The sequence below is a fragment of the Cynocephalus volans genome, chromosome 6 (genome assembly GCF_027409185.1).
Source record: "Cynocephalus volans isolate mCynVol1 chromosome 6, mCynVol1.pri, whole genome shotgun sequence".
NCBI lineage: Eukaryota > Metazoa > Chordata > Mammalia > Dermoptera > Cynocephalidae > Cynocephalus > Cynocephalus volans.
In genome coordinates, this window is record NC_084465.1 from 125947655 (window position 1) to 125975469 (window position 27815).

A 27815-nucleotide genomic window follows, 5' to 3' on the forward strand; every position below is an offset into this window, starting at 1 on the left:
GTATGTCAGCGTGGGCTCTGTGTTGGCAGCAGTGTTATCACCACTCTGGGTGATCCGGCCAAAGGTAGGTCTGTGAAGAAAAAAGAATCTCTTCTTTTACAAGGTGAAGTGAGGTTAGTTAATTACATAAGATACCTATATTACAAGTCAGTTTTATTAATTTCAAACAGAATATAATCTTTGGGGCCAGCACTTCAAACATGTAAAATGAACTTTGAGTCCGAAACTTAAAAGTATTTTTCAATAAAAAGAGATTAGTGCTGTCATAAGGATCTCTTATAAACTATCATAATGGCAATAGGAATGGAGAATAGATAGAACTGACCATACTTGGCAACTCTGGAATGTGAGGGGTACGAGAGAAGAAATAATTAAATATGAAGTTTTAAACTTATACTATAGTGATATTATTAATAGAAAAGAGACACAGAAAGAGAAGCAGATGAGCACAGAAGCTGATAAAGAAGACAGAAGTAATCTCATGGTTAAGAACATGAATTAGCACTAAATTTTCTTGAGCTTCAGTTTCCTCATCTGTAAAACAAATTAAACTACCTTATTAGAGTTGTTGTGAGGATTAAATGTGAGAATTAAATGTAAAGTGCTTAGCCCAGAACCTTGCACCTAGTAAGTTCTCAGTAAGTGGACAGTACTACTACTATGAATTAAATTTGAGAAATAATGATATTTTCATGTTTCTGAAAGATAGTCTACAGGTGGTAAAAATAGTTAGGAAAGAGACTAATTAGAACCAGGTTTGGGACTGGAGTGGTGGAGGTGAAGTGTTAGTTGAAGCCAAGACATTGTTACATGAGATGGTGTAGTAGGAAAAGATGGCAAAGAACAGAACTTTTGGATTGTCAATGGGACCAGAATGTGTGGAGATGAGGGAGGACAGAATGAGGAAGAGTCAAGCGCAGTCCATTGGATGGAGAATCAGGAAGTAGAGCTTCACAAAAAGCAGAGGGATCTCAAGAAAAGGGGTGATTAGCAATGCCAGGTGCTACAGAATGTGGTGATTGAGACTAAGAAAGATTATTGGGCTTCATGGCTAGCTTCCTGCTGACTTTTTTGTTTTTTTAAGTAACTGTTCTATTGAGATATAATTCATATGCCATAGGATTCACCCATTTAAAGTGTACAGTTTAATGGTTGGTTGGGTTTCTTTTTGTTTGTTTGTTTGTTTGGGTTTTTTCAGTTATTCACAGAGTTGTCACCCAAAAAAGAAATCCCATGGTCATTAGCAGTGACTCTTCATTCCCCACTTTCACCAGCCCTGGGCGATCACTAGACTATTTTCTGCCTCTGTAGATTTGCCTATTCTGGACTTTCCATATAAATGGAATCATACAATATATGGTCTTTTGTGAGTAACTTTTGTTTAGAATAATGTTTTTAAGGTTCATCCATGTTGTAGCATGTATCAGTACTTTATTCCTTTTTATGGCTGAGTAATATACCACATTTTTTAAATCCATTTATCAGTTGATGGATATCTGGGTTGTTTCTACTTTTTTGGCTGTAATGAATAGTACTGCTATGAACATGCGTGTACAAGTTTTTCTGTGGGCATGTTTTCATTTTTCTTGGGTATATAACTTAGGAGTGGAATTTCTGGGTCATGCGGTAACTATGTAAAACAAAAAAATTTTAAACTTAAATTCAACTCATATCTTCTGAAGGACATTGAAGTTGATAAATTCATAGCCCCAATAACACTACATAAAACTTTTTTCTCTGCTATTTTTTCACCCACTCCTTTTTGTTGTGAAAAAGTCAAATATATAGAAAAAGTAGAGAGCATGGTATAATATACCCATCATCTAAAGTTCATTTGGTTTTTTTTCTGAAGATTTTGAAAGTAACCTACAAATAAACATCTCAGCTTACATCTCAAAAAAATGATGCCATTTCCTACATTACTACAATCCCATGACTGTATTGCTGATGTTTGAGAGGTTTGCTTCAGTAGAGTGGTGGAAGTAGAAGCTGGATGGTTCCTGACAAATACACATACCTCATAAACACATATGTGGGGTTGGTAGTAAAATATCACAACTGCCTGTATATGTGTTAAAGTTTTTGGCTCAAATAGAATTGGATAGTTCTGTGTATAATAGTAATACTTTCTATTAATGCAGTATTTTACAGTTTTAAAAGCTTTTTGATCTTTTTAAATCTCCATGAGAACACTGTGGTTTTATGTGTCTGTGACCCAGGCACACCCTGCCCACTTGAGTGATTTCTAACTGGAACCCAAACTTCTGACCACAGATTCATTGCTCTTTTCTACTATATCAAGGTTTTCTTGCCCATTGTCATAATTTTATATTTCAAAAGAGATGCCTCATTTGAGGAATATCTATGAAGTCTGTCCTTTCCTCCTTATTTTCACCTCTGCTGCATTGCTGGGATTCTTCTCTTCTGTCTTCGATTTTACAGTGGCTTTCTACCTGGTTGTCTTGCTTCACTTTGTCTCTCCTCTTTTATGGGCAATCTGCTGCTTTTTAAACCTTTGGTGGTTCTCTGCTGCCTACAGAATAAAGTCTAAGCTGATATCAGGTCAATATAAAGGTCTTTACTGTCCACTTCCAGCCTTCCTTTTCAGTCTTGGCTTATACCACTTTCTCCCCTGATTTCAGCACTGTGGCCTATGTCCTAAATAATTTAAGATCTTCTATGCTTCCATACTTTCGTTTCTTCTCTTTCTCTACTTAGGATTTCATTCCTCTCTCTGTCTAAAGAACTTGTTCTTGCTCAGACAAACTTAATTACATTATTTCTGTGTTCTTTTAGTTCTTTATACATTCCAGTTTATAGCATTTAATGATACTTGTTTTCACTTCTCTGTGCCCTCAGATACATCATATGTTTGACAAAGATTTAAGTATCTACTGTATTTTGGGTCACCTTGTGGCTACAGTGGCAAACACAGCAAATATAATGCCTGCCTTAATGGGATTTACAGTCTAGCAGAATAAGCTTCTTGAAGGCAGGGACCCTGTTTCATTTACCTTCGTGATCACCACTGTCTAGTGGAGAACCTGTCATTTAGTAAACTCTCAGCACATATTTCTAAATAAGAGTACTTACTGATATTTTTTGTGAAGAATAACTTGAGATTCAGGTTACCATAGGCCTTTTAGTTGAATGATTTCACAGAGAAAAAAAAAAAAGCAGACAGATTTATTATTTTCCAAGAATGTGATTTTTTTTTATTATATCCAGTTATTATACCCGACTAGAAAATTGGTTGTCAAACAGATATATTTTTAACTCTAATGTTTTCATACCTTTAGAATATCACAAATAGTAATTCTTTAAAAGGTAAGCAGTATCAAAACAGATTTTTTAAATAGGCTTTTATTTGTGTAGTTTTGTTCAGTTAAAGGTAGCCCTACATATGAATTGTATCTGTGTAAATAGGGGTTTTTTTAAGTGTAAATTAATCTATATTTTATACTTTTATAGGTGTATACATTTCCAAATACTCAGACTGTCTTCATCCAAGACCATGGTATCAAGGGAAATCTGGTTATGTTGTAATTTTTAATCTAATTAAGGTAAAGCCTAGATGTGCTTTTATGAAATTTTCTTTTAAAAACTGAAGGTTATCTGCCTATGATATTTTTTTGTAGGTATTAGCTTAACATAGTTCTCGCCAAAGACCACTATCCAAATTCAGGGAAATCAAAACTATTTTTTATTTTCTTTAAAAACAAAACTATTTTGTTCATTTAATAGATCGTCTATAAATTTTTTTTAAAAAAACTTCAAAATAATTGAGTATTCACTGAAAAGTCTTCCTCTTATTCCTGTCAGAGACACTTTTTAAACCTGAAATAACAGAAAATAGTTGCTTATAACATGATGTGGTTACAGTTATAGAAGATGAATTTTAAAAACTACATTCATTGTCTGCTTTAAATTGTCAAAGTAAGAAATCTTTATTTTGTTTATTCTTAAGACATCCAGATCTTGTTCACAGGTTCATGTGGCATGTAGAACTGATGACCTCACAAATTTTTTAATGTCCTAAACAATGCAGTTTAAGTAAATCATACAATTAGAATTTTTACCCAAATAGTAGGAAAACTCTGATTTTACGTGTTGGTGGGCTTTTTGAGGATGTTTCTCTCGTCTTCTTTTGTCTTATTGTTTTTGTTTTAGCTTCCTTACTATCTTAGGTTCTTTGGTTATAAACCCAACACTGACTTTTTTAAAGTGACTTTTTTTTTTTAAGAGAACTCTTCATATTCCAGAGTTTATTCCTCAAGAGCTGGAGGAAAAGTAACATTGCTCTGAAATACAATCACTGCTTTTCCTCTCAGTTTTCCTTTTCCTGCTCTGTGATAAGTACTATAGTTCTGCTGCAGAAAGTATGCCTGTCAACTCAGGTAATAGGCATTTGTTTTTTACTTGAGTTAGAACCTCAACCTTGGTTTCTTGCCACTCTGTCACGCTGGAGATTGCTGCTTAGTTTTTACCTATATGCTGTCAGTCCTTCTTACTTAATTTCACAAAAGCGAGGCACACCTAGGGCCATAAGATGTTTGATGGGGGAAGGTAGAGGAGATTGCTTACTGAGAAGTGCTGTTTATATTCTTTTGCTTCTTAGTATTGCCTTTTGGTGGTCCTATAAATGAAGAGGCAGGACTTTAACAACAACAAAAATCTTTTTTAAAAAAAAGTAATTACATTCTTCTTATAAAAATAAAAATTGCCCATAATCCCACATCCCACTTTGGTAAATTTGATATATATTTTGTATATTTTTATTTTTTCCATAAATATTGATGATTTCTTAACCTAAAGGAAGAGTTCATACTGTGTACACCTATGTGCTAATTCTTTTTTAACTTAACATTATGTCGTGAACATTTTCTTATGTCTTTAAAATTATTGAGGGCCGGCCCATGGCTCACTCGGTAGAGTGCGGTGCTGATAACACCAAGGCCACGGGTTCGGATCCTATATAGGGATGGCCGGTTTGCTCACTGGCTGAGCGTGGTGCTGACAACACCAAGCCAAGGGTTGAGATCCCCTTACTGGTCATCTTAAAAAAAAATAAAATAAAATAAAAAAATAAAATAAAATTATTGAGAACAACTTTTTAAATCTTTGTATGATATTTTATTACATGGTAAACTTTTTTTTGCTTTTTTGGGGAGACATGTACTGTATTGGGAAATACTGGTGACTATTCAGTGATTGGGGCCAGCCACCTACTAAACACTTCACTGTGTATTTGCTCCATCTGACTTAATGGGCCCTGGCATAACAGAAGTGCAGTTGTCCCTTGGTATCCACGGGGTATTGGTTCCGTGGCCTTGCTTGGATACCGAAATCCTCAGATGCTTAAGTCCCTGATATAAAATGGCATAATATTTGCATATAACCTATGCACATTCTCTGTATGTATACTTTATATCATCTCTGGATTACTTATAATATCTAGTACAATGTGAATATTATGTATATATTTGTTACATTGTATTTTATTTGTATTATTTTTTATTGCTGTATTGTTACTTTTTATTGGTGTTTGTCTGTTTTGCAAATATTTTTGATCCACAGTTGGTTGAACTCTTGGATATAGGGGGCCAACACAATCTTGGTCTGTAATTTATAATTGATAATACTTCAGTTTGGAAACTCATCTTCTGAAATTTTAGATTTTGTTTGTCATCTTTTATGTTATAGTCACTCAATAGCTGTTCAATGACTAGCATAAAAGATGGTGGGTTATATAGTTTTGATTTTAAAGAAATGGTTCCCTTAAATTTGTGGTGATTCATGTATTCCTTTGATGTTGTGATAAAATCTATGGACATTTGCCTCAGAAAGATGCCCAGATGCACAAAAAGTTTTAGTACCACTTTAAGGGGATTATGGACAATTAAAACTATTGTTGGCCTTGAAATATCTAAGTTTTGTTTTGTTTTGTTTTGTTTTGTTTTGTTTTGTTTTGTTTTGTTTTGTTTTTAAAGATGACCGGTAAGGGGATCTTAACCCTTGACTTGGTGTTGTCAGCACCACGCTCAGCCAGTGAGCAAACCGGCCATCCCTATATGGGGTCCAAACCCGTGGCCTTGGTATTATCAGCACCACACTCTCCCGAGTGAGCCACGGGCCGGCCCTGAAATATCTAAGTTATGTTAGTGGAAACACATCTACACCCTTGTTAGGCTACATTTAAATGAATCCTAGAGTAAAGGTTATTGCTATTTGAAGACAATCTCATCAGTCTTAATATTTTTATTCTAGGGAAAAGTCAAGTTTGTGTCTGAGAATTATACTACTAACTATACTAGGCCATCTTCTGGCTATGATTGCCATATGGCTGCAGATACTAACAAGATTTCCCACAAGACAAGTCATTTCCGTGCCTTTGAACTGAGTCAGGTATAGTCACCTGGGAATAAATAATACCCAAGACAGATTTCTGAACCTAATGTGTTAAATTTCAGAGCTGGGTGGGGTTGAGATAAACTTGGTATATATGTAGTTCCATAGTGCTAACCTGATAATACATATTTTTCTTCTTTCAGTATTACCTCTATGAACTTTCGGGCAACACTCTTATTGAGCGACCCAGACAGATCTGTCCTTATGTGATTGTAGCTTTTCAGTACAAGGAATCTAAAAAGATGGCAGGACCAGATCATAAAAGCATGTAAGTAATATTTGCATACTTTCTTTTACTGGATTTGTTTCTTTTGCTCTTATAAAAATGCTTTTTTTTTTTTTCTAGACTTGAACTCAGTGAAAATGGTAAGAAATTATTTCATTGGTTCCTTTACTTTTTCTTTTCAAGTAAATGTTTCATTTATAAATAATCAATTTCTTTCTTACCCTTATTTCTTAAAGTTCTCATGTCTCCCTGGAAAGGGAAATTAATTATTCAAGGCTGTATGCTGTGTGATATAACTCTTTGGTCCACTTATGGTACAGTGATTCCAACACTGTAAGTATTAAATTTTGTGTCTTTTATTAATGCTTATATTAAAAGTTTTCTCTCTTTTTTTTAATTCTCATTTCAAGGTCTTGATGGGGTGGCATTGGTGTGAAATATAGCAATTGTACTTGGTTTTAGATTAGGGTATGTTTGGGTAGATGTATAAAGCACAAGAGCCATGACACGGGAGACCTAAATTCTAATTCATTCATGGGGAAATGACTTCTCAAGATATTTAATACTAGAAGTTTGGCTTTCCTTAAGAAACAAATTAGATTTGTCTGGATCACAAATAAAGCAGATTATACCTACTTAATCCTATTATTAAGTCTTTGTTAAGATTTGCAGTATGTCATTTTCTACAAAAAAAAAAAAAAATAGCTATTACATGTATTTACATTGTAATACATTATCATAATGAATGTTTTCTACTGAGGAACTGTGAACTTCCGAAATCTTTTTGTTCATCCTGTTCTTAGTTTGTACTCCAGACCACTTTTTTTCATTAAATTCAATTTTATTTACATTATTTTTGGGGGGTATAGTGTGTTGTTTCAATAAATGCGTATCTTGCACAGTGATTCACTTAGGGTAGATAGCATAGTTTTGTCCCCATTAGTTCACCCCCCACCCCCACCCCTCCCGGCCTCTGGTAATCATTATTGTATTCTCTGTCTTTTTTTTTTAAACAAACACACAAGGATTCCAATGTCCTTATTGCAAAAAGAACTCTGAAAAATGTAAGCTGAAATTTGGTGAAGGACATGAGCAGATAAGTCACACACCCAAAGAAATATACGTGGTTAATAAGTATCTTCTAGGATCTGGTTATAGGTGGGGCAGGGCTATCCCAGCCCCCATTCTCAGGATCCCCAGGGTAGAGCTGGCTCCCTGGATGGCCTGGATTTGTGGGTGGAAGTGGCAAGGGCGGGTCTAGGGCCCAGGCCCCCCCAGGCCTGCAGCTGGCTTCCCTACCTGGCCTGGATGTGCAGTGGGGGCAAGGCTAGGGCTCAAGGTCCCTGTCTGCCAGGTACCCCAAACCATTGAAAGATGAACATAATTTAGTTGAAATATAAGGTGACAGCTGGTGTGCTATCAGAATTTATTTTCTTTCTGTTGGCCTTTTCAAAGAAGAGGCCTAAGTATTATAACCCATAAAATAAACTATGAATTCTGTGAATAAATAAAAGGGAGAGAAGGAAAAGTTCTTCCTCACTATTGGATGCAACCAATAAATGTAGGAAGAATGATGGAATTAGAAAAATCACCAATTGGCGTACCACACAACATTTTCCAACAGCCTGCTCATTAATCACCAAGAAAAAAATGTAGATTTTTTCAGTGGAAAAAACTGGCAGATACCATCTTAACTAAGTGGTTAGGTTATTCATTAATGAAATACATGTCATATGTTTCCTGATATGACACACAGAATGATACAATATCACTTTTGTCAGTGGTGTTTCTGCCAGTCTAACCAGGAGGAAACATTAGACCTACCCAGATTGAGGGTCATTCGCAAAATGGTCTGTGTTCTTCAGAATATCAGGTCATTGAAGATAAAGACTAAGAAAACATAACAAATTAGAAGGAACTAAAGAGACATAACTAAATGCATTCTGTCATCATGCATTGGAAGTTGTTTTCTTTTGCTGTGAAGGACCTTAGTGAAAGTATTGGCAAAAATTTGGGTAAGGTATAGGTTATGTGATAGTACTATATCATTGTGAATTTCTTGATTTTATTAATTGCTTTGTGGTTGTATAAGAAGATTTCCTTTTTAAAGGAAACAAAGAGAAGTATTTGGGAAAAAAGGGCATCAAGTTTGCATTCTTACTCTCAAATGATTCTGGAAAAAATAACGTGTATGTATAGAGAAAAAGAATGACAAAGCAAACATGGTGTGCTGTTAACCTTTGGGGAATCTGGATGAAGAGTATAGAAGAATTCTTTGTACTGTTTTTGCAAATTTTCTATAAGTCTAAAAGTATTTCAAAATAAGTTTTAGAAAAGGAACAAGTAGTCAGGAAATGATAAAAATCTGAATTGGTTCATTCTGTGCTACTATTGCATGGTAGGCATTACAGTATTGCCGAGTTTTCAATTCTCACATAGCGTACTTTCTTTAAATTCTCAATTGCAATATACATAATTCTTTGACACATCTGGATATTTTGGTTATACCAGAAATACTTGTATTCAGAAAATGTGAACATGTTTGCAGACCGTGGTCTTATACAGATCATATATTTGAAAATCTGTACTATTTATATATATATATATATATATTATTTAACTTGGAGTTTATCAATTCAAGCACTTTTTGTGGTTACGTTATTTTTTGTTTCATTTGTATTAGAAAACCAAAAATTATGGAACTATAGATACTTAAATATTCATTATACTTCCTGACATTGTTGTTTGTTTTTTGTAGACCACAGGAACTAGATTTTAAGTATGTAATAAAGGTGTCTTCTTTGAAAAAAAAACTTCCGGAAGCTGCCTTTAGAAAACAGAATTACTTGGAGCAAAAAGGTCGGTTGAAATGTAATGACACACTGCATGTCCTGAGCTTTGTTCCAATTATTTTTCATTCTTTCAAGCACACACACACTTCTGTTTCATCTTAAGTAATTCTTAAAAGGGTCTTTTGTGAAAGTTCTAGAGTTGTAATGTTCTTCAGTTCCTCAGAGGCCAACTAGAAAGTGAACGGTAGTTTGATCTAAAATGACAAAGACTAGCTTTTTTTTTTTTAAAGATGACCAGTAAGGGGATCTTAACTCTTCTTGACTTGGTGTTCTCAGCACCACATTCTCCCAAGTGAGCCACAGGCCGGCCCTAAGACTAGCTTTAATACAGAATACTGAGGGAATTAAGCAAACACGTATTAAAAATAGTGTAAAACTCTCAAAGAGAACAGTTTTTATTATTTTTATTTATATAACTTTAAACTCAAAGAAAAGAAAAAAAAATATGAGAAGGAAATTTTTGGTCATTTAGGTTAATTCATGGAATATTGATGTTTATTTTTATATAGTGGTAATGTCAGTATAAATGAGAGCATTGTTTTAAAATAACTATTTTAGTAACTTTTTATTAAGGAGTTGTATAACCGAGGACATTTAAGTGATAAAGGTCTTTTTGAGTAGTACTTCTAGTTCTTTTATTTTTGTAACATAAAAAAATGAATAAATTGGTGAAAACAAAATAAATTGATAAAAAAACAAAATCGCATATTAAAAATAAGAAATGTTCTGTTTTTCTGATTTTCTCTACAGTCTGTTGCCAAGATTTGTGCTTCAATTTGTATAAGGTGGAACTGTCAAACAGACAGGAGGAAAAAGTAGATAAACTAACAGAATACATTAAAAATAAGCAATTGGTAAGAATCATCAATTTAAAATATATAATTAATGTTTTTTCCTTAAAATGAGAAATTAGTATCTAAACATTAGTTGACTGTGCCTAGATTGAATTTTTAGTTTGCTAAAAGGATTTTTAGTTTTTGGTATTAATTGACATTATTAACATGTTTATTGATTACCATAGCTTCACTCCCTTTGTATCTCAGTTAACTTTTGTGTTTCACTAGTCAGTTAATACTCCTGACTGAGAATAAGAGGGCAATTTTTCTCAAAGCCTTTATTGTTTTTATTTTTAGATAGAAGTATCTAGATCTCTAATGCTTCTGCATTAATCACAGGACCACTTGTGAGATACTTCTGTAAAAATAATCTTTATCGTAATCCGTAGGTTTATGAAAGTTGCTGCTTCTACTGTTTCCACAGTGTAGAAAGTAAGACCCTACGGAGAAATACATACTGGTCCATTATGTGAAACAGGGTTCCTCACTGTGAGGATAGGAACAGATGCGTGAACCAGAGTTCCATCCTGATTTTACAGAATGATTCCTAAACATCAAAAAGGAAATAGTACAAATGTTGGACAGTAGCTAAATAAGTCTGAGTCCTTTAATAGCATGATTGTCTATCCCCATAGCAGTTGGTAAAAAATCAATAAAGTAAAATAGAACACGCATATTAGCTGTGCAGGTAACCTGTGTTAGTGGTAGTATATGTCAAGATACTTTGAGTTGCTTGTAACAGAAACCCTAACTGTCTTAAACAAGGAAGGGATTTAATGGGCTTACTTTTTCATTCTAGGTGATGAGGCAGGTTCACGTGCTGTCTATTCAGGATTCTTTCTCTTTCCCCTTCGCCTTCCTCTGTGTGATAGTTTTGTCCTGAGGCTACTAGGAGGCACATACTTCCTTTTAACAAGTGGGCGGTTGGGGGGACCTCTCCTCTAAACCATCACTTTGGTCTCATTAGACCGGCTTGTGTCATCTGCATATCCCTCAGCCAGTAACTGAAAAGGGCATGGGTGACATTGATTAGTTGAGACCATTCAGAAGCCACCTTCCAGAAGTGGGTGTGAGGTCAGTTCTACCCACTCTGCAGTAGTGCTCCCAGCAGACAAGAGCTGTCTCTGCAGTTCAGAAGGGGAATGGGGGAACTGGATGCTGAGTGGATAACCATAGAATGTCTAGTGTAGGATGGTAGTCGTTTTTTTTTTTCTTTCAAAGTAGCATAGTATATTTTATGTTTGGAAATTAAAAGGAAGGAAGTCTGAAGATCTTTTCAGAAGATGCATTGGTGAAGGGGACTGCTCGTGAGTGTTATGGTATTAATAATAGTAGAGACTTAGTGCCGGGGTTTGCTTTGAAACCTATTTATTAATGACAATTGTTAATAGAAATTATATATCATGTGTAGTCCTTGCTGCTCAGTGCTCCATGCTCCTTTTCTTGTCTCATAATATTATGAATATATTTTAGCTGTCTCCCCAACTAGACATTGAGTTCCTTCAGGGCAGGTATGATGCCATAAGCATCTTTGATACCTCTGTACCTGGTGTACAGTGGACAAGCAGTAAATGTTCCTTGAAGAAAGTGTATGTGGGGTTATGCCTAGAACACTGAACTTAACAACAGTACAGAGCAATGTCTCTTTAAAAAGGTGTTAAGAACAGGTATGGGTGTATGTGTGTGCGTAGGGAAGAGGCTAAAGTAGGTATTTAAAAGATTCTCTGATTTCTCCCCACAAAGCTTAAGAACTTTATATAGCCCTTTCAATAAAGGTCTTTCAATTAGTGTCATAATTTGAGACACTAATAAGATAGACCACATATTTCTGCTCTATTTAGAAAACATGTTTTAGAAGATAGAAATGCATGATTTTAACAGAAGGATGTTATTTTTCATTTATATTACAAAACTAAAATGTGGGACAATGTAGAGTCTAATTATTGTCACTTTCACTTTTTACATCAATAGAAAATGAAGCAAGAATCATACCTGTTTGCAATTTAATAGATACCAAAGCTGTGGGTATATATTATATAACCAGTGGTATGTTTATTCAGTAATTTTTGGGTGCCTACTATGTGCTAGAAGCAAGAATATAAAATAGTCCCTAAGTCCTTAACTCCCATAAACCAAGGAGCATATGTGAGTATGGAGTAGACAAATATGTAAACTATAAAATGTAAAACACAGAGGGACTATAATAGAAATGTGTGGAGATTCAAAATATTGATTGTTCCTATGAGTGAGATATCAATGTCATAACTTAGTTATGATGTAATAATGAGAAAAGAAGTCTTTTATTTCATATTTTCATTGTAAGTGAATAATTTCTTGATTTACTGTATTTGTAAGCTTGTGTCTAATCAGCTTTGGAATAAAATGTTTTATTTTGTAAAATGGAATATGTTTAGGTTTGTTTTTTAACTGAAATATTATTGTATGAACACTGGATTTAATCTTTTCAAGTGGTGAACAATGAAAAAGAACTGTTAACTTTATGGTTTAGAATGACAGCTTTTAAACAACTTCCCCTGCTACTTGGAGACAAAATTCCCCTACTTACTGAAAAATTAAAATTACAAATTTTCTTTTTTGAGCTGAAGATTCCACTGAAGATTCTGTTAAGGGGAAAAAAGAGAGGAAAAATTTATTTTCATCTGCATTTCTTATAGTCATGGGACCTATTTATTTTATTTTCTATTTTCCGTCTTTTAGTATGCTGTAGAAAGGATTCTTTTATTGGATTGGGTCTTCCAATCTTAATCTTTCTAGTTCCAGGATTCTGTGATAATTTTCATGTAAACGTGAGCTTTAGATGTTGCTGACAGGTCTATTCATCTTGACTTTGAAGTGGCTATGTGGGTAACCTATTGGCTATTTAGGCAGCAGTATGAAATGTCAACTATCTTAGTGGAAAAAATGAAATAAGGGTGTTCTAGTTGATCTGCTACATAGTTGAGCACTATTCTAAAAATTAACCCTTGATGTTCTAGTTATTATATTTAGCCCAAACAGGGCTAAGATGATTTGAGCTGAGGAACTTACAGTTTCTGATACTGGGGACAGCATTCCTCTGATTTCCATAAACATTAACATTTCAAGAATTTTTTCTTTTCATGAGCTCAGATTTACTAAACAGTGTGGCAGAGGACAGAGGGATTGAAGAATCTTCTTTCACTTTTTTTTATGTTTAAGGCAATCATCAAATGCTTAGAAAATCGGGGATTTTTCATTTTACTTACATCATCAGCCTTAATATCAGAACCAGGTGAGGCCTACTTTTTTTGAAAAAAATTTTTTTTCAATTGTTTACTTTTCTTTTATATGATCACCAACCTAACTTTTCTTCTTCTAAATCTTATTTTGTGTAGATCTTGGAGATGAGAAGATGGGTCTGTATGGCTTGCATTTATTCCACTCACCCCTGTCAACAGGTGAGGATACAGTGACTTCCAGTTTATTCAGTCTGTTGGATATTTTTCACTCCTCACCTGACTTGACCTCTCTGTAGCACATGACACTGTTAACTGTTTTTTCTCTCTTCAATAACTCTTCCACTAGCCTCCCTTCTTGACCTCCTTTGCAGGCTTATCCTTTCTCTGATCAATATCTCCAATTGTCTACTGACATTTCCACTGAGATATCTTGAAAGATGCCTCACATTCAGAATGTCCAAAACTGAACATGCTATTGAACAGTAATAGCTGGGAGACACTTGGACCATGGTTTGTCCAGTAAATGTGCTCAGGGCCTTCATAGTTGCAGTTCCCTCTGCCTGGACCATTGTGCTCCTCCTTATCTAGCCCATGCTTTCTCCTGGTGATGTTGACCCCCCAAAGACAAAACTCAGCTCGTGGGGGGCAAAACTATATTACTCGTACAGTACATAAACAGATATGCATTATTCCTATGGTATTAAAATTTCAGACGACAATTAGGGAAAAAATAGGTCTAAAAAGGCTCTTGTGGGGATAATGAATAAAAAGGTTGAGAAACACTTATCTAGTCATTCTTATTCATATCTGACAAATTTCAGTTTCAGTATAATTTTCTTGATTCCCATCACACTCTTCCCTCAACTAGGACCCCTAAGTTTATCATCAATATACTTTAAATATTTATATACTTTTTGTATTCTGCTGTATCCTTAGTGTCCAGCAATGCCAGGTACCTAAAAAATAACATTTGCTGAACAGTAAAGTGAGTCATTTCTTTATGTCATGTGAGAAAATCCTCCCCATTGTTTTATAATCACACTGTATGTGTTTAAACAAAAAGCTATACATAGTATTTATAAAGATACAACTAGTATGGAAATATTTTTAAAGTTGATTTTTTTTTTGGTTTTTTTTTTTGTTGTTGTTGTTTTTTAATTTTTATTTTGTCGATATACATTGTGGCTGATTATTGCTCCCCATCACCAAAACCTCCCTCCCTTCTCCCTCCCCCCTTCCCCCCCAACAATGTCCTTTCTGTTTGCTTGTCGTATCAACTTCAAATAATTGTGGTTATTATATCTTCTTCCCCCCCCCCGGTTTTGTGTGTGTGTGTGTGTGAATTTATATATTAATTTTTAGCTCCCACCAATAAGTGAGAACATGTGGTATTTCTCTTTCTGTGCCTGACTTGTTTCACTTAATATAATTCTCTCAAGGTCCATCCATGTTGTTGCAAATGGCAGTATTTCATTCGTTTTTATAGCTGAGTAGTATTCCATTGTGTAGATGTACCACATTTTCCGTATCCACTCATCTGATGATGGGCATTTGGGCTGGTTCCAACTCTTGGCTATTGTAAAGAGTGCTGCGATAAACATTGGGGAACAGGTATACCTTCAACTTGATGATTTCCATTCCTCTGGGTATATTCCCAAAAGTGGGATGGCTGGGTCGTATGGTAGATCTATCTGCAATTGTTTGAGGAACCTCCATACTATTTCCCATAGAGGCTGCACCATTTTGCAGTCCCACCAACAATATATGAGAGTTCCCTTTTCTCCGCAGCCTCGTCAGCATTTATCGTTCAGAGTCTTTTGGATTTTAGCCATCCTAACTGGGGTTAGATGGTATCTCAATGTGGTTTTGATTTGCATTTCCCGGATGCTGAGTGATGTTGAGCATTTTTTCATGTCTGTTGGCCATTTGTATATCTTCCTTAGAGAAATGCCTACTTAGCTCTTTTGCCCATTTTTTAATTGGGTTGCTTGTTTTCTTCTTGTAAAGTTGTTTGAGTTCCTTGTATATTCTGGATATTAATACTTTGTCAGATGTATATTTTGCAAATATTTTCTCCCACTCTGTTGGTTGTCTTTTAACTCTTTTAATTGTTTCTTTTGCTGTGCAGAAGCTTTTTAGTTTGATATAATCCCATTTGTTTATTTTTCCTTTGGTTGCCCGTGCTTTTGGGGTCGTATTCATGAAGTCTGTGCCCAGTCCTATTTCCTGAAGTGTTTCTCCTATATTTTCTTTAAGAAGTTTTATTGTTTCAGGGTGTATATTTAAATCCTTAATCCATTTTGAGTTGATTTTAGTATACGGTGAGAGGTATGGATCTAGTTTCATTCTCCTGCATATGGATATCCAGTTATCCCAGCACCATTTGCTGAAGAGGCAGTCCCTTCGCCAGTGAATAGGCTTGGTGCCTTTGTCAAAGATCAGATGGCAGTAAGTGTGTGGGTTGATTTCTGGATTCTCTATTCTATTCCATTGGTCAGTGTGTCTGTTTTTATGCCAGTACCATACTGTTTTGGTTATTATAGCTTTGTAGTATAGCTTAAAGTCAGGTAGTGTTATGCCTCCAGCTGTATTTTTTTTGCTCAGCATTGCTTTGGCTGTGCGTGGTCTTTTATTGTTCCATATAAATGTCTGAATAGTTTTTTCCATTTCTGAGAAAAATGTCTTTGGAATTTTGATGGGGATTGCATTGAATTTGTATATCACTTTGGGTAGTATGGACATTTTCACTATGTTGATTCTTCCAATCCAAGAGCAAGGGATATCTTTCCATCTTCTTGTATCCTCTCTAATTTCTCTCAGCAGTGGTTTGTAGTTCTCGTTATAGAGATTTTTCACCTCCTTGGTTAACTCAATTCCTAAGTATTTTAATTTTTTGGTGGCTATTGTAAATGGGCAGGCTTTCTTGATTTCTCTTTCTGCATGTTCACTATTGGAGAAAAGAAATGCTACTGATTTTTGTGTGTTGATTTTGTATCCTGCTAGTGTGCTGAAATCATTTATCAATTCCAACAGTTTTTTTGTAGAGGTTTTAGGCTGTTTGATATATAGGATCATGTCATCTGCAAACAGGGACAGTTTGACTTCATCTTTTCCAATCTGGATGCCCTTTATTTCCTTCTCTTCTCTGATTGCTCTGGCTAGTACTTCCAACACTATGTTGAATAGGAGTGGTGAGAGTGGGCATCCTTGTCTGGTTCCTGTTCTTAAAGGAAAAGCTTTCAGCTTTTCCCCATTCAGGATGATATTGGCAGTGGGTTTGGCATATATGGCTTTAATTATGTTGAGATACTTTCCCTCTGTACCTAACTTATAGAGGGTCTTTGTCATGAATGAGTGCTGAACTTTATCAAATGCTTTTTCAGCATCTATAGATATGATCATATGGTCCTTGTGTTTGAGTTTATTAATATGGTGTATCACATTTATTGATTTGCGTATGTTGAACCAACCTTGCATCCCTGGGATAAATCCCACTTGATTGTGATGAATAATTTTATGTATGTGTTGCTGTATTCTGTTTGCTAGTATTTTAGTGAGGATTTTTGCATCTATATTCATCAAGGATATCGGCCTGTAGTTTTCTTTTTTGGTTATATCTTTACCTGGTTTTGGTATCAGGATGATGTTTGCTTCATAGAATGAGTTTGGGAGATTTGCGTCCGTTTCAATCTTTTGGAATAGTTTGTAAAGAATCGGTGTCAATTCCTCTTTGAATGTTTGGTAAAATTCTGCTGTGAATCCATCTGGTCCTGGGCTTTTCTTTGTTGGGAGCCTTCTGATAACAGCTTCAATCTCCTTTATTGTTAGTGGTCTGTTCAAATTTTCTACGTCTTCATGGTTCAGTTTTGGGAGCTTCTGTGGGTCCAGAAATTTATCCATTTCCTCCAGATTTTCAAATTTGTTGGCGTATAGTTGTTTATAGTAGTCTCGAATGATTCCTTGTATTTCAGATGAATCAGTTGTAATATCGCCTTTTTCATTTCTAATTTTTGTTATTTGAGTCTTCTCTCTTCTTTTTTTTTGTTAGCCATGCTAATGGTTTGTCAATTTTATTTATCTTTTCAAAAAACCAACTTTTTGATTCGTTGATCTTTTGAATTGTTTTTTGGTTTTCAATTTCATTCAGTTCTGCTCTGATCTTAATGATTTCTTTCCGTCTGCTAACTTTAGGTTTGGATTGTTCTTGTTTTTCTAGTTCTTTATGGTGAAGTGTTAGCTTGTTCACTTGCCATCTTTCCAGTCTTCTGAAGTGAGCGTTTAATGCAATAAATGTCCCCCTCAATACTGCTTTTGCAGTATCCCACAGGTTTTGGTATGATGTATCATTGTTTTCATTAGTTTCAATAAATTTTTTGATTTCCTGCTTGATTTCTTCTTGGACCCATATGTCATTAAGTAGAATGCTGTTTAATTTCCATGTATTTGTATAGTTTCCAGAGTTTCGCTTGTTAGTTATTAATTTCTAGTTTTAATCCATTGTGGTATGAGAAGATACATGGGATAATTCCAATTTTTTTGAATTTATTGAGACTTGATTTGTGACGTAATATGTGATCTATCCTGGAGAATGATCCATGTGCTGATGAGAAGAATGAATATTCTGAGGTTGTTGGGTGGAATGTTCTGTAGATATCTGCCAATTCCAATTGGTCTAGAGTCTTGTTTAGATCTTGTGTTTCTCTACTGATTCTTTGCCTAGATGATCTGTCTAATATTGACAGTGGGGTGTTCAGGTCCCCTGCTATTATGGTATTAGTGTCTATTTCCTTCTTTAGGTCTAATAGAGTTTGTTTTATAAATCTGGCTGCTCCAACATTGGGTGCGTACATATTTATGATTGTTATGTCTTCTTGATGGATCAGTCCTTTTATCATTAAGTAGTGTCCCTCATTGTCTCTTTTTATGGTTTTTAGTTTAAAGTCTATTTTGTCCGATATAAGAATAGCTACTCCAGCTCGTTTTTCTTTTCTGTTTGCATGGTAAATCTTTTTCCATCCTTTCACTCTTAGTCTGTGTGAATCTTTATGGGTGAGGTGGGTCTCTTGTAGGCAGCAAATAGTTGGGTCCTGCTTTTTGATCCAGTCAGCCAGTCTGTGTCTTTTAATTGGGGAATTTAAGCCTTTTACATTAAGAGTTGTTATTGAAAGGTGTTGATTTATTCCTAGCATTTTATTGGTTGTTTGGTTGTCTTAGGTGTCTTTTGTTCCTTGCTTTCTGATTTACTGTTTGGTTTCTGTGTTTGTTGGTTCCTTAGGTTGTAGATAGTGTTTTTGTTAGCTTGTTTTCTCTTCATGAATGCCATTTTTATTATACTAGTGGGTTTAGATTTTTCTTGGGTTTTTATGGCAGTGGTAGTTATTTTTCAGGAACCAAACCCAGTACTCCCTTGAGGATTTCTTGTAAGGGTGGTCGTGTGGTAGTGAACTCCCGCAGTTTTTGTTTGTCTGAGAAATATACTATTTGCCCCTCATTTCGGAAGGATAGCCTTGAAGGGTAGAGTATTCTTGGCTGGCAATCTTTGTCTTTTAGTATTTTGAATATATCATCCCATTCCTTTCTAGCTTTTAGGGTTTGTGATGAAAAGTCTGATGTTAACCTGATTGGGGCTCCCTTATAGGTGATTTGACGCTTCTCTCTTGCAGCTTTTAACATTCTCTCTTTGTCTCTGAGTTTTGCCAATTTGACTATGACATGTCTTGGAGAAGGTCTTTTTGGGTTGAATACATTTGGAGATCGTTGAGCTTCCTGGATCTGAAGATCTGTGATTTTTCCTATACCTGGGAAGTTTTCTGCCACTATTTTGTTGAATATGTTTTCAATGGAATCTCCATTTTCCTCCCCTTCTGGAATACCCATGACTCGGATATTTGATCGCTTAAGGTTGTCTGATATCTCTCTCAGATTTTCTTCAATGTCCTTGATTCTTTTTTCTTTCTTTTTGTCTGCTTGTGTTATTTCAAACAGCCCATCTTCAAGTTCAGAGGTTCTCTCTTCAACTTCGACAAGCCTGCTGGTTAAACTCTCCATTGTGTTTTTTATTTGTTGAATAACTTCTTCAGTTCAGCAAGTTCTGCTACATTTTTTTTCAGGACATTGATTTCCTTGTACATTTCCTCTTTCAGATCCTGTATACTTTTCCTCATTTCATCATGATGTCTAGTTGAGTTTTCTTGTATCTCATTCAGTTTCCTTAGAATTATCACTCGAAATTCCTTGTCAGTCATTTCAAGGGCTTCTTGTTCTATAGGATCTAGAGTTTGAGATTTATTAACTTTTGGTGGTGTACTTTCTTGATTTTTTGTATTTCTGGTATCTTTTTTTTGGTGTTTATTCATTGTGGCAGGGGGTTTCACAGTCCACCGGTTTGAGACTAATGACTAACTAGGATGTTGCTGTGGTTGCCAATTTCGTATGGCTACCTCCGTGGCTGCTCAGTTGGCCTCTAGTGCCTTGTGTGTGTGGTTGCCTCGGGTCTTGGGCTTCTCCGGGGAGCCACCTTTCTGGTCAGCTTGGACTCTGCTGGGCTGGTGGATTACGTACCACAGGGTGTGTGATCTCTGTTGAGCTTTCACTTCCTGTGCAGGACTTCTCCCTGTTCCGTGTGCTCTGGCCCAGGCTGTTAGATCGTGCAGTGGCAACCCCACAGGGTGTGTGGTTTCTGTCGAGTCTCCGCCTCCCTGGCCGCACGTCTCCCCACTCTGTGCGCACTGTGCTGGGCTGGGGCGTGTCTTCTGCACCCCTCATCTATCAGCTGGGCCTTCAAGACCCTGCTCGGCACCACCTCGCCCAGGAAGTCTACCAGGTTTCTGCTAGGCAGACGACCGGTCTCTCTGGGTGCCTTTGTAGCACTATGTAGATCTTTCTCGGGTCTTGTTCACCTTTGTATCACCCCCGGTATAAACCGAGTCTAGCGCCCGCCTGCAGCCTGCTCTCCAGCAGGTTCAAGCAGACCTGGGAACTCTCCTACCACACTATTCCCAACCATAAATTCGTTAGGCTTTTTTCCAAACTGGTGGTCGCAGAGATGGTATCTGCCTCCCAGTAACAGGGAGTTTACCTGGGGCCGGTGTCCAGGGTGTGGTGGAGTGACAGTCGGCCCGCCCGTACTTCCTTGCCCTCCCGACACTGGCCTGGGACGCCCCCCGCCACCAGCCCCGCCAGAGAACCGCGGAGGGAGTGGGAGGGGAGGCCGGTCCGCAGGCTCCAGAAAGCCCCGCACCAGGCCAAGCAAGTGGGAAGGCTCAGTGATGGTCGAGCCGGGCGGGGCTGCCCGCACCTGGGAAAATGGAGGCAGCCCTGGGGCGGTGAGTGGCCTGGTGGTGCAGGCGGGAGCTTGGTGGGCATCCGCCCCCCGAACAGAGCTGTGCCAGGGTTCACTCACAGTGCTGTGCCAGGTCGGGCGCTCACTCTGTCTCTGGTTTGCCGCCTTCCCCGTTCTCGGCCGCTGCCGCCTCGGGCTGTTCAGTCGCGGCGCGTCTCGGGCGCTCCCAGGAATCTTCTTTTTTTTTTTTTTTTTTTTTTTTTTTTTTTTTTTTTTTTTTTTTTTGTCGTTTTTTCGTGACCGGCACTCAGCCAGTGAGTGCACCAGTCATTCTTATATAGGATCCGAACCCGCGGCAGGAGCGTTGCCGCGCTCCCAGCGCAGCACTCTACCAAGTGCGCCACAGGCTTGGCCCCCAGGAATCTTCTTTAATGCCGGCCTGAAACCTCGAATCCCGAATAGGGCCACTGGCCACCTTCAGCGCGGCCCCGGCCTCTGGGATCCTCGCTGCATCCACAGCAGCCCTGGCGCCGTGTTCCCCGTTTCGAGACTCGCTTTTGCAGCTAAGAAACAGTTCTTTTCCTGCTCCACACTTCAAAGCTGTTGCCTGTAAGTGAGGCAGCCTCTCCTGCCAGGGGCAAAGTGGCGGTCACCCCCCACGACCGGCCAGCAGCAGCGGTCCTCCCTTAAGAGATGGCGAGAGGAATGTCCACAAGTTTCCCGGCTGCCTGAGGCCCAGTGGCCACCTTTTCCACCTCAGCTACTCCGCACCAGCCGCCGCCGCCATCTTGAACCCCTCTACCTAAAGTTGATTTTTAAAAATTATATTCAGTTACTCAAAGCAGAGAGCTGCACTTTCTTGGGCATCACTTCTTTGGACCAGCAAAAAAAAAAAAAATTACCAGTGGCTGTTTGCATTTCTCAAGCATTTACTATATCAGGTGTTTTGGTGGGTGTAATTGATTTAGCAGTCCTTAAAATAGGTACTCTTATTATCCATTTCAGAGATGAGGAAACTGAGACTTAAACTTGCCCAGTTTCAAACAACCGACTCCAGAACTGGCTTCCAACAATTAATACCATACTGCCTCCCTCTCTAAGATTTCTGATTTCATTCTTATTTTTTAATTGTAAACTACCATTCTGATAAGAACCATTATTACTACCTTTACCCATTTCGTGCTGAACAGCCCAGAATTTCTATTTGGATAAACACTGGAAAGTTGCGTTACACTTTTCACATCTCCCTCAGGTTCATTAAGGCATTTTTCACTGTGGTCATTCAGAGGTTCAGAGCTTTTGTTATTTGCCTTAAATTGAGTGATACTTTGCTCAGCCATCCTAAACAGTTTTTTTTTCATAGATTTTATAATTAATTCGAATCACACTGGATTCTACCTTTTCAAGTTCCTTTTTGAAATAATGAAGTTTCCTGAGAAATACTACTTTATTGTGAACTGTGTCCTTTGTAGTGCATAGGACTTTTTTATGTTTTACTTTTCCTTCACCTGTTACTCTCTAAATGATGGACTGCAAAGAAAGGCATTTTTATTTTAATATGTAACCACATTTTTCTTTTTATTCTTATTCACCCTTTATTTTTCCTAATACCTGCTATAATGCTAGTAACTAGGACTAAATTGATGTTTCTTAATTCTATAGTTACTTTTCCATTTTAAAAAAATGATATAATTTTCTGTTTCCATTTACTAGGCACTATCTGTGGATTTATATTACTGATAAATCTGAAATTTTTTAGGATTTTATTGCCCTGTTCACAGGGACCTGACTTTTTCTTTTTTTTTTTTTTTTTTTTTCTTCTCACTGTTCCCTTTAGGTTATTGATTTGCTAAAAAATTAGCACTTCAGTCAAAGAGTGAGCCAGAGAGAGGAGGTAAAACAAAGACTAGTCAGTTTAGTTACTTAGTTTTTTCAAATTTTTATATAATTTGATAGAAATGTTTATAAAATTAGCGACAGTTGTTCCAGTGAGATTTGGGAATTATTTAGGGCTTTTAGTTTTTTTTAGTTCAGTTGATTTGCATTCTATTAAAAAGAATTTGAAGTGACTTATATGAGGTACAGATAAAAGAAGATATATTTTTAAAGTAGAAAATAAGAATTAAAAAGTACGAAAGCAAATCTGCCAGCTCTTAAGGCCAGTGCTGCTACTGTGGTGGACTGTTGTGCTCACTGAGAGCTGCTTGTCAGGTGAGATGGAGCTGGAGGCAGGGTTTATCTTATTCATTCTAACCTAGCAATTGCATGTCAGGTGATTCTTTTTCAATCCAGTGTGTGTGTGTGTGTAATTTCAAATATATGAGATTTATATTCATTATATAAGTCTTCTATTAATCGCCATTTAGTTTTCATTTGAAACACTAACATATTTAACCATCCCATAATTTTGAAATCTAAAGCATTTTTTCCCTGTGTGTTATATTTTTTAAAAAAAAAAAAAAGTTTTTAATATATGTGTTTATATATATTTTAGGGGTAGAAGTTTTGAAAATTGAAGATGATATTTCATTGAAGGTGATACCTATTTTACCTGCCCTGAATTGTGCCCTGCTAGAAGCAAAGAAATCACCACCTGAAGAAGAAATCCGTCTAAACACACTAGTAAAGCGTAATTTCCAAGAACTTTACAAGGTGGAAAGAAGCCCTTCATTGACTGCTACTCCTCAGGATGGAATTAAAGAGACTGCATTCTTGGAGAAACTGTCCAATGGTTTTGACTTGGTTCCTCCAGCTGTAAAGTTCCCTTTAGAGTCTTTAGCTCAGTTGAGGTCTTATTTTTCAGATCCTAGTGGATACATTTTGGAAGTATCTACTACTTTGGATTTGTTAGCAGAGCATCCTCAGTCTCCTGGTGTTTCAGATGGAATTTGTGATGCTGGATTTTCATTAGTTATGACTCCAGATCCTGAATTTCTTGACTCAGAGGCAGAAATAAGAAAAGAAACTGAAACAGAAAAGAATTTTGAAGAAATGTTGAAAGCAAAGAAGAGAACTGTGCTTCCATTGAGTCCAGCATCAAATCTGAGAGTGCAGCCTAAGAGAAAGGCCAGCATGCTACCCATGGTACAGAGTAAACGGGTGAACTTGTGCCGGCCCTTTCCCAAAAGAACTGCTTCTGAATCAGACAATGTCTTGGATTCTCCAACAACTCTTAAGTTAGTTAAAGGACAGTTTCCTCAGAAAAGAAAAAGAGGTAAGCTTGACTTATGTGGATTATTATAATAACTGTTGTATTTGAACCCTGTTCCTGTCTTGATCCGTGTGGTCTGCAGCTTGGCAGCATCAGTTAGAAGTTTGTTAGAAACGTCACCATCTCTCTCCAGGCAACTTATATGCGTGCTAAAGCTTGAGAAGCACTGATCTAAATAACAGCTGGAAACCAAAAGATAGGAAAAAATAAGATCTCTCAAAAGACTGTAAGATGGTTATCTAGTTTCTGTGCCATCCTGTGACAAATAGGGGTAGAGGAGGAGGATCTTCTAAAATCAGGTATACCAATAGCAGCAAAAAGTGATAGCTAATAGCCTGAACACCTGTAAAGAGGGAGAAAATGCCTCCAAAAGAAAGCGGTTTGGAGCAAGGTTTCTATACTTTGTGTGTATCAGTTTTTTAAATGATCACTTGTATTTTACAACAGACCTGGAAACATATATATTATAAAAGTTCCACAAGTTTTTGTTGGTTTGTTTTGTTTTAGTTTCTGTTTTTGTTTTGTTTTTTGACAGTTTGGCTAGTATGGGGATCTGAACCTTTGACCTTGGTGTTATTAATACCGTACTCCAACCAACCAAGCTAACCAGCCAGCCCCTTTTATAACTAATATATTACTTTCTATCTGTATAATTGTCATTACATGTTTTTTTTTTCTTGGTCGTTGGCCAGTATGGGGATCCAAGCCCATGACCTTGGTGTTATCAGTCACAAGTGGTTTTGATGCCCCTGAAAATTGAGTCTAGAACCACTTATTTATTGTATTGTTAAGTGCACTTTAGTGAACAGTGTGCACAGCAAATCATATGATTTTGGCTTAGAGTCATCTCAAATTGTTTGGTGTATTTTCTCTAAAAGAGTAGAGAACCCTATGATTTGTGACCCCCTTAGAGAAGGGATCAGCACAGTATGGCTGAGGAGTCAGTCATTACTACATTGTCTCTGGCTGCTTTAATGCTACACTGGCTGAGTTGAGCCCTTGGCGATAGAGACCATGTGACTATCAAAGCTGAAAATACGCACTCTCTGGTCCTTTACAAAAAAAGTTTGCCAACCCCATCTGTAATATTTTGAATTTGAAAATGTTAGTGCCTAAAGAAGAAACCTCTGGGATATGCTCATCCCCAGGATTCTAAATAATTAAGGTTTTATTGTGTGGTTTAATAAATAGTTAATAATAGTTAATAGTTGTATGGTTTGACAAATGGTGTGGGTATGTGTGTATTTAGGAGGGTGGTGAAAAGTATGGCAGCATAAAACAGTGGATCAGACTATACAACAGTGTGTAAATATATTCCTGGCCAGCCATGCAGAGTTTTTGTTCTGTGTGAACCAATTTACTTTTAAGGTATTAAATAAATTAGCTGTAATTCAACATGCATTGTCATAGTTTCTCAAATGTTTCTAGTTATATCCACTATAAGAAATACATTTAGAATTATCGTCCAGTAACCACAATTTCATACATGACTGAAACAAAAATTTCAAAAAACATTTACTCTGTGCGTAATCAGTCTGATCATTTCTGTTCTGTTCTGTTTCATTTAAGAAAGAATTCTGGTTGTAACACATTGAATTTATTTTACAACCTGCCAGTGGATATTACATGCAGTTTGAGAAACACGGCATTGAGTGATACATATAAACAGAATAATCCCTGTGGGATCACCTTGTTTCATTTCCCTTTTTTTTTTTCCTCCTCCCAGGACCTGGGTTTGTGAGAGATCTTCCCTTCCTGTTTATGCAAATGTTAGAAAGTTTCCCCTCTAGGTCTTGGTTGTCTAACCTTATTTTCTTTTTCTTTTTAATTTAGTCTTAACTGTTTTCCTGCTTGATTTATATTTTGCCTTTCCCTATGCTGAGAAAACGTAACTGGAGAGGAATGAGAACTCTTTTTCTTAAAACACCAATATATTGCTTCATTACCTATAATAGTTTAATAAGGGGGAAAATAATTAGACCCAAGGAAATGTGCAACATTAAGAGATTCTGAAAGCTTTTTGTACATCACTCCTTTATCTAACCCTCAAAAGAATAAAATGGGTCTTTTTTTTCCCCTGTCTTTTACTGACACTCATCACAGTTTTGTAAAGCGTTTAATGTCATGTTTAGTGTTTTCAGTGAGAAGTAGTGTTTTCTGTGTAATGTAATTTTAAAGTATTTGCCAACATTCATATGTGTGATCATTTTATATGCTGTCTTTGGGGCTAAATTTTTTGGTTGGAGCCACTGAAATTATGAAAAGTCAGTGGGGAAAAAAGTTTTCAAAGGGAGCATTTATTAACATTTTTTTTAATTTTTAAAAGATTGAAATGTAGTTGAGTTTCTTTCTCCCTACCTAGATCCACCCTTCACTGTTTTCTTCCATGTGAGAAGCAAAGCAGAGCATTTTGTAAGAGAGATGATTTTTTTGTAAGATAGTAGATTTGTAGGAAATAAAACCAGGTGTAAACTTTCCTCAGTCTTCCCTGTCTTTTAAAAGATAATTTTCCAGATGGTATTAAAACGTAGATGTTTACAAGCAGTAAAATAAAATATATAATACGGCTCTTAATAAATATACAGTGTCTTCTATATAATGTGATGATAGTTTTAATCACATCACATTTGGCAGGTGTGTTTCTTTTTGTTTAAACAGAATTATTACTCTCCAGGGGCTGGGAACTAGCTTATTCAGCCTTACCGGCCACATGAGGGAGGAAAGATTATGAAGATTTTTTAAAAATTAAGTTGTGCCTTGTTTTTATAAAGGTTACTACTTTGTTACTTTTATTCTTCACCTGATAGGGAGGATATAGACAGACACTTTACAAATTTATATTTTTACATTTATGCAAGAACTTTTAACTCTGTTTAAAAAAAAATCTTTTAATGAAATACCTACAACTTTATAGTTTACTTCTGATTATAAAGGTATCCCCCCAAAACAAAAGAAATAAAGGGAAAAGCTATGCTGATAAGCATCTGGGCCCCTATCCCTTAAAAAACCGTGTCTTTTCTACATAAGGTGCGGAAGTGCTGACTGCACAGTTTGTACAGAAAACCAAATTGGATAGGAAAAACCAAGAAGCTCCTATTTCTAAAGATGTTCCGGTGGCAACGAATGCTAAAAGGGCAAGGAAACAAGAGAAATCTCCAGTCAAAACTGTTCCAAGGGCTAAGCCACCTGTGAAGAAATCTCCACAAAAACAGAGGGTAAATATAGTAAGAGGCAATCAGAATCCCAGAATCAGAAAGCAGCCACAACCTGGTAAGAAACACTCTTCCTGTAAATTTAAACATGGCAATACAGATCTAACTGAGATTACAAAATAATATATTGAAATAATATGAGCAGTTGAAATTTACCAACAATTCTTTCTATAATCTTTAGTTCAGACAGTAATAAGAATAAGTAACTTTGTTTTCTCTTGTAAATAGATAAGGTGCAAAGATTCAAATCTTTACAAAAGAGACCCTACTTTTTAATATGTTTAGAGTCTAAACATGAGTTGTCTACAAGAGTTAAAGTATAAATCACCTTATTGTGACTAAATGCACAAGCAAGTAGTATCTTGCAGTATTTTTCTGAAGCATAATCAGTTATATAAAGTAGAAGCTCATAAGTTTGTCTAAAGGGAATTTTAAACAGGTTGTTCAAAACTGTCAGTATTCCATAATCCTGTATTTGGTTTTAAAAGGTGTTAAATTGATTTTTAAAGTAGTTTTACTTTTCTGACTTTGTTTAAGCAAATAATTAAAGTTTAGTTTACATGGACAAAC

At 36.4% G+C, this 27815-nt stretch overlaps 1 protein-coding gene across 4 annotated transcripts in view; it reads left to right on the plus strand.

Annotated features, from left to right (window-relative positions):
* The window catches only part of TASOR2 (transcription activation suppressor family member 2), a 69682-nt gene that overhangs the window by 19933 nt on the left and 21934 nt on the right, over positions 1-27815 (plus strand). The window contains exons 2-10 of one of the 4 annotated variants that reach the window (XM_063098851.1): positions 6552-6676; positions 6755-6774; positions 6871-6967; positions 9393-9493; positions 10237-10340; positions 13521-13593; positions 13697-13759; positions 23317-24036; positions 27061-27303. In XM_063098851.1, the coding sequence (XP_062954921.1) occupies positions 6651-6676; positions 6755-6774; positions 6871-6967; positions 9393-9493; positions 10237-10340; positions 13521-13593; positions 13697-13759; positions 23317-24036; positions 27061-27303 (1447 nt within the window). In that variant the 5' untranslated portion in view covers positions 6552-6650. Of the gene's footprint in view, positions 1-6551; positions 6677-6754; positions 6775-6870; positions 6968-9392; positions 9494-10236; positions 10341-13520; positions 13594-13696; positions 13760-23316; positions 24037-27060; positions 27304-27815 lie in introns of those variants that run through there. The other 3 variants (XM_063098849.1, XM_063098850.1, XM_063098852.1) reach the window with 3 other exon arrangements.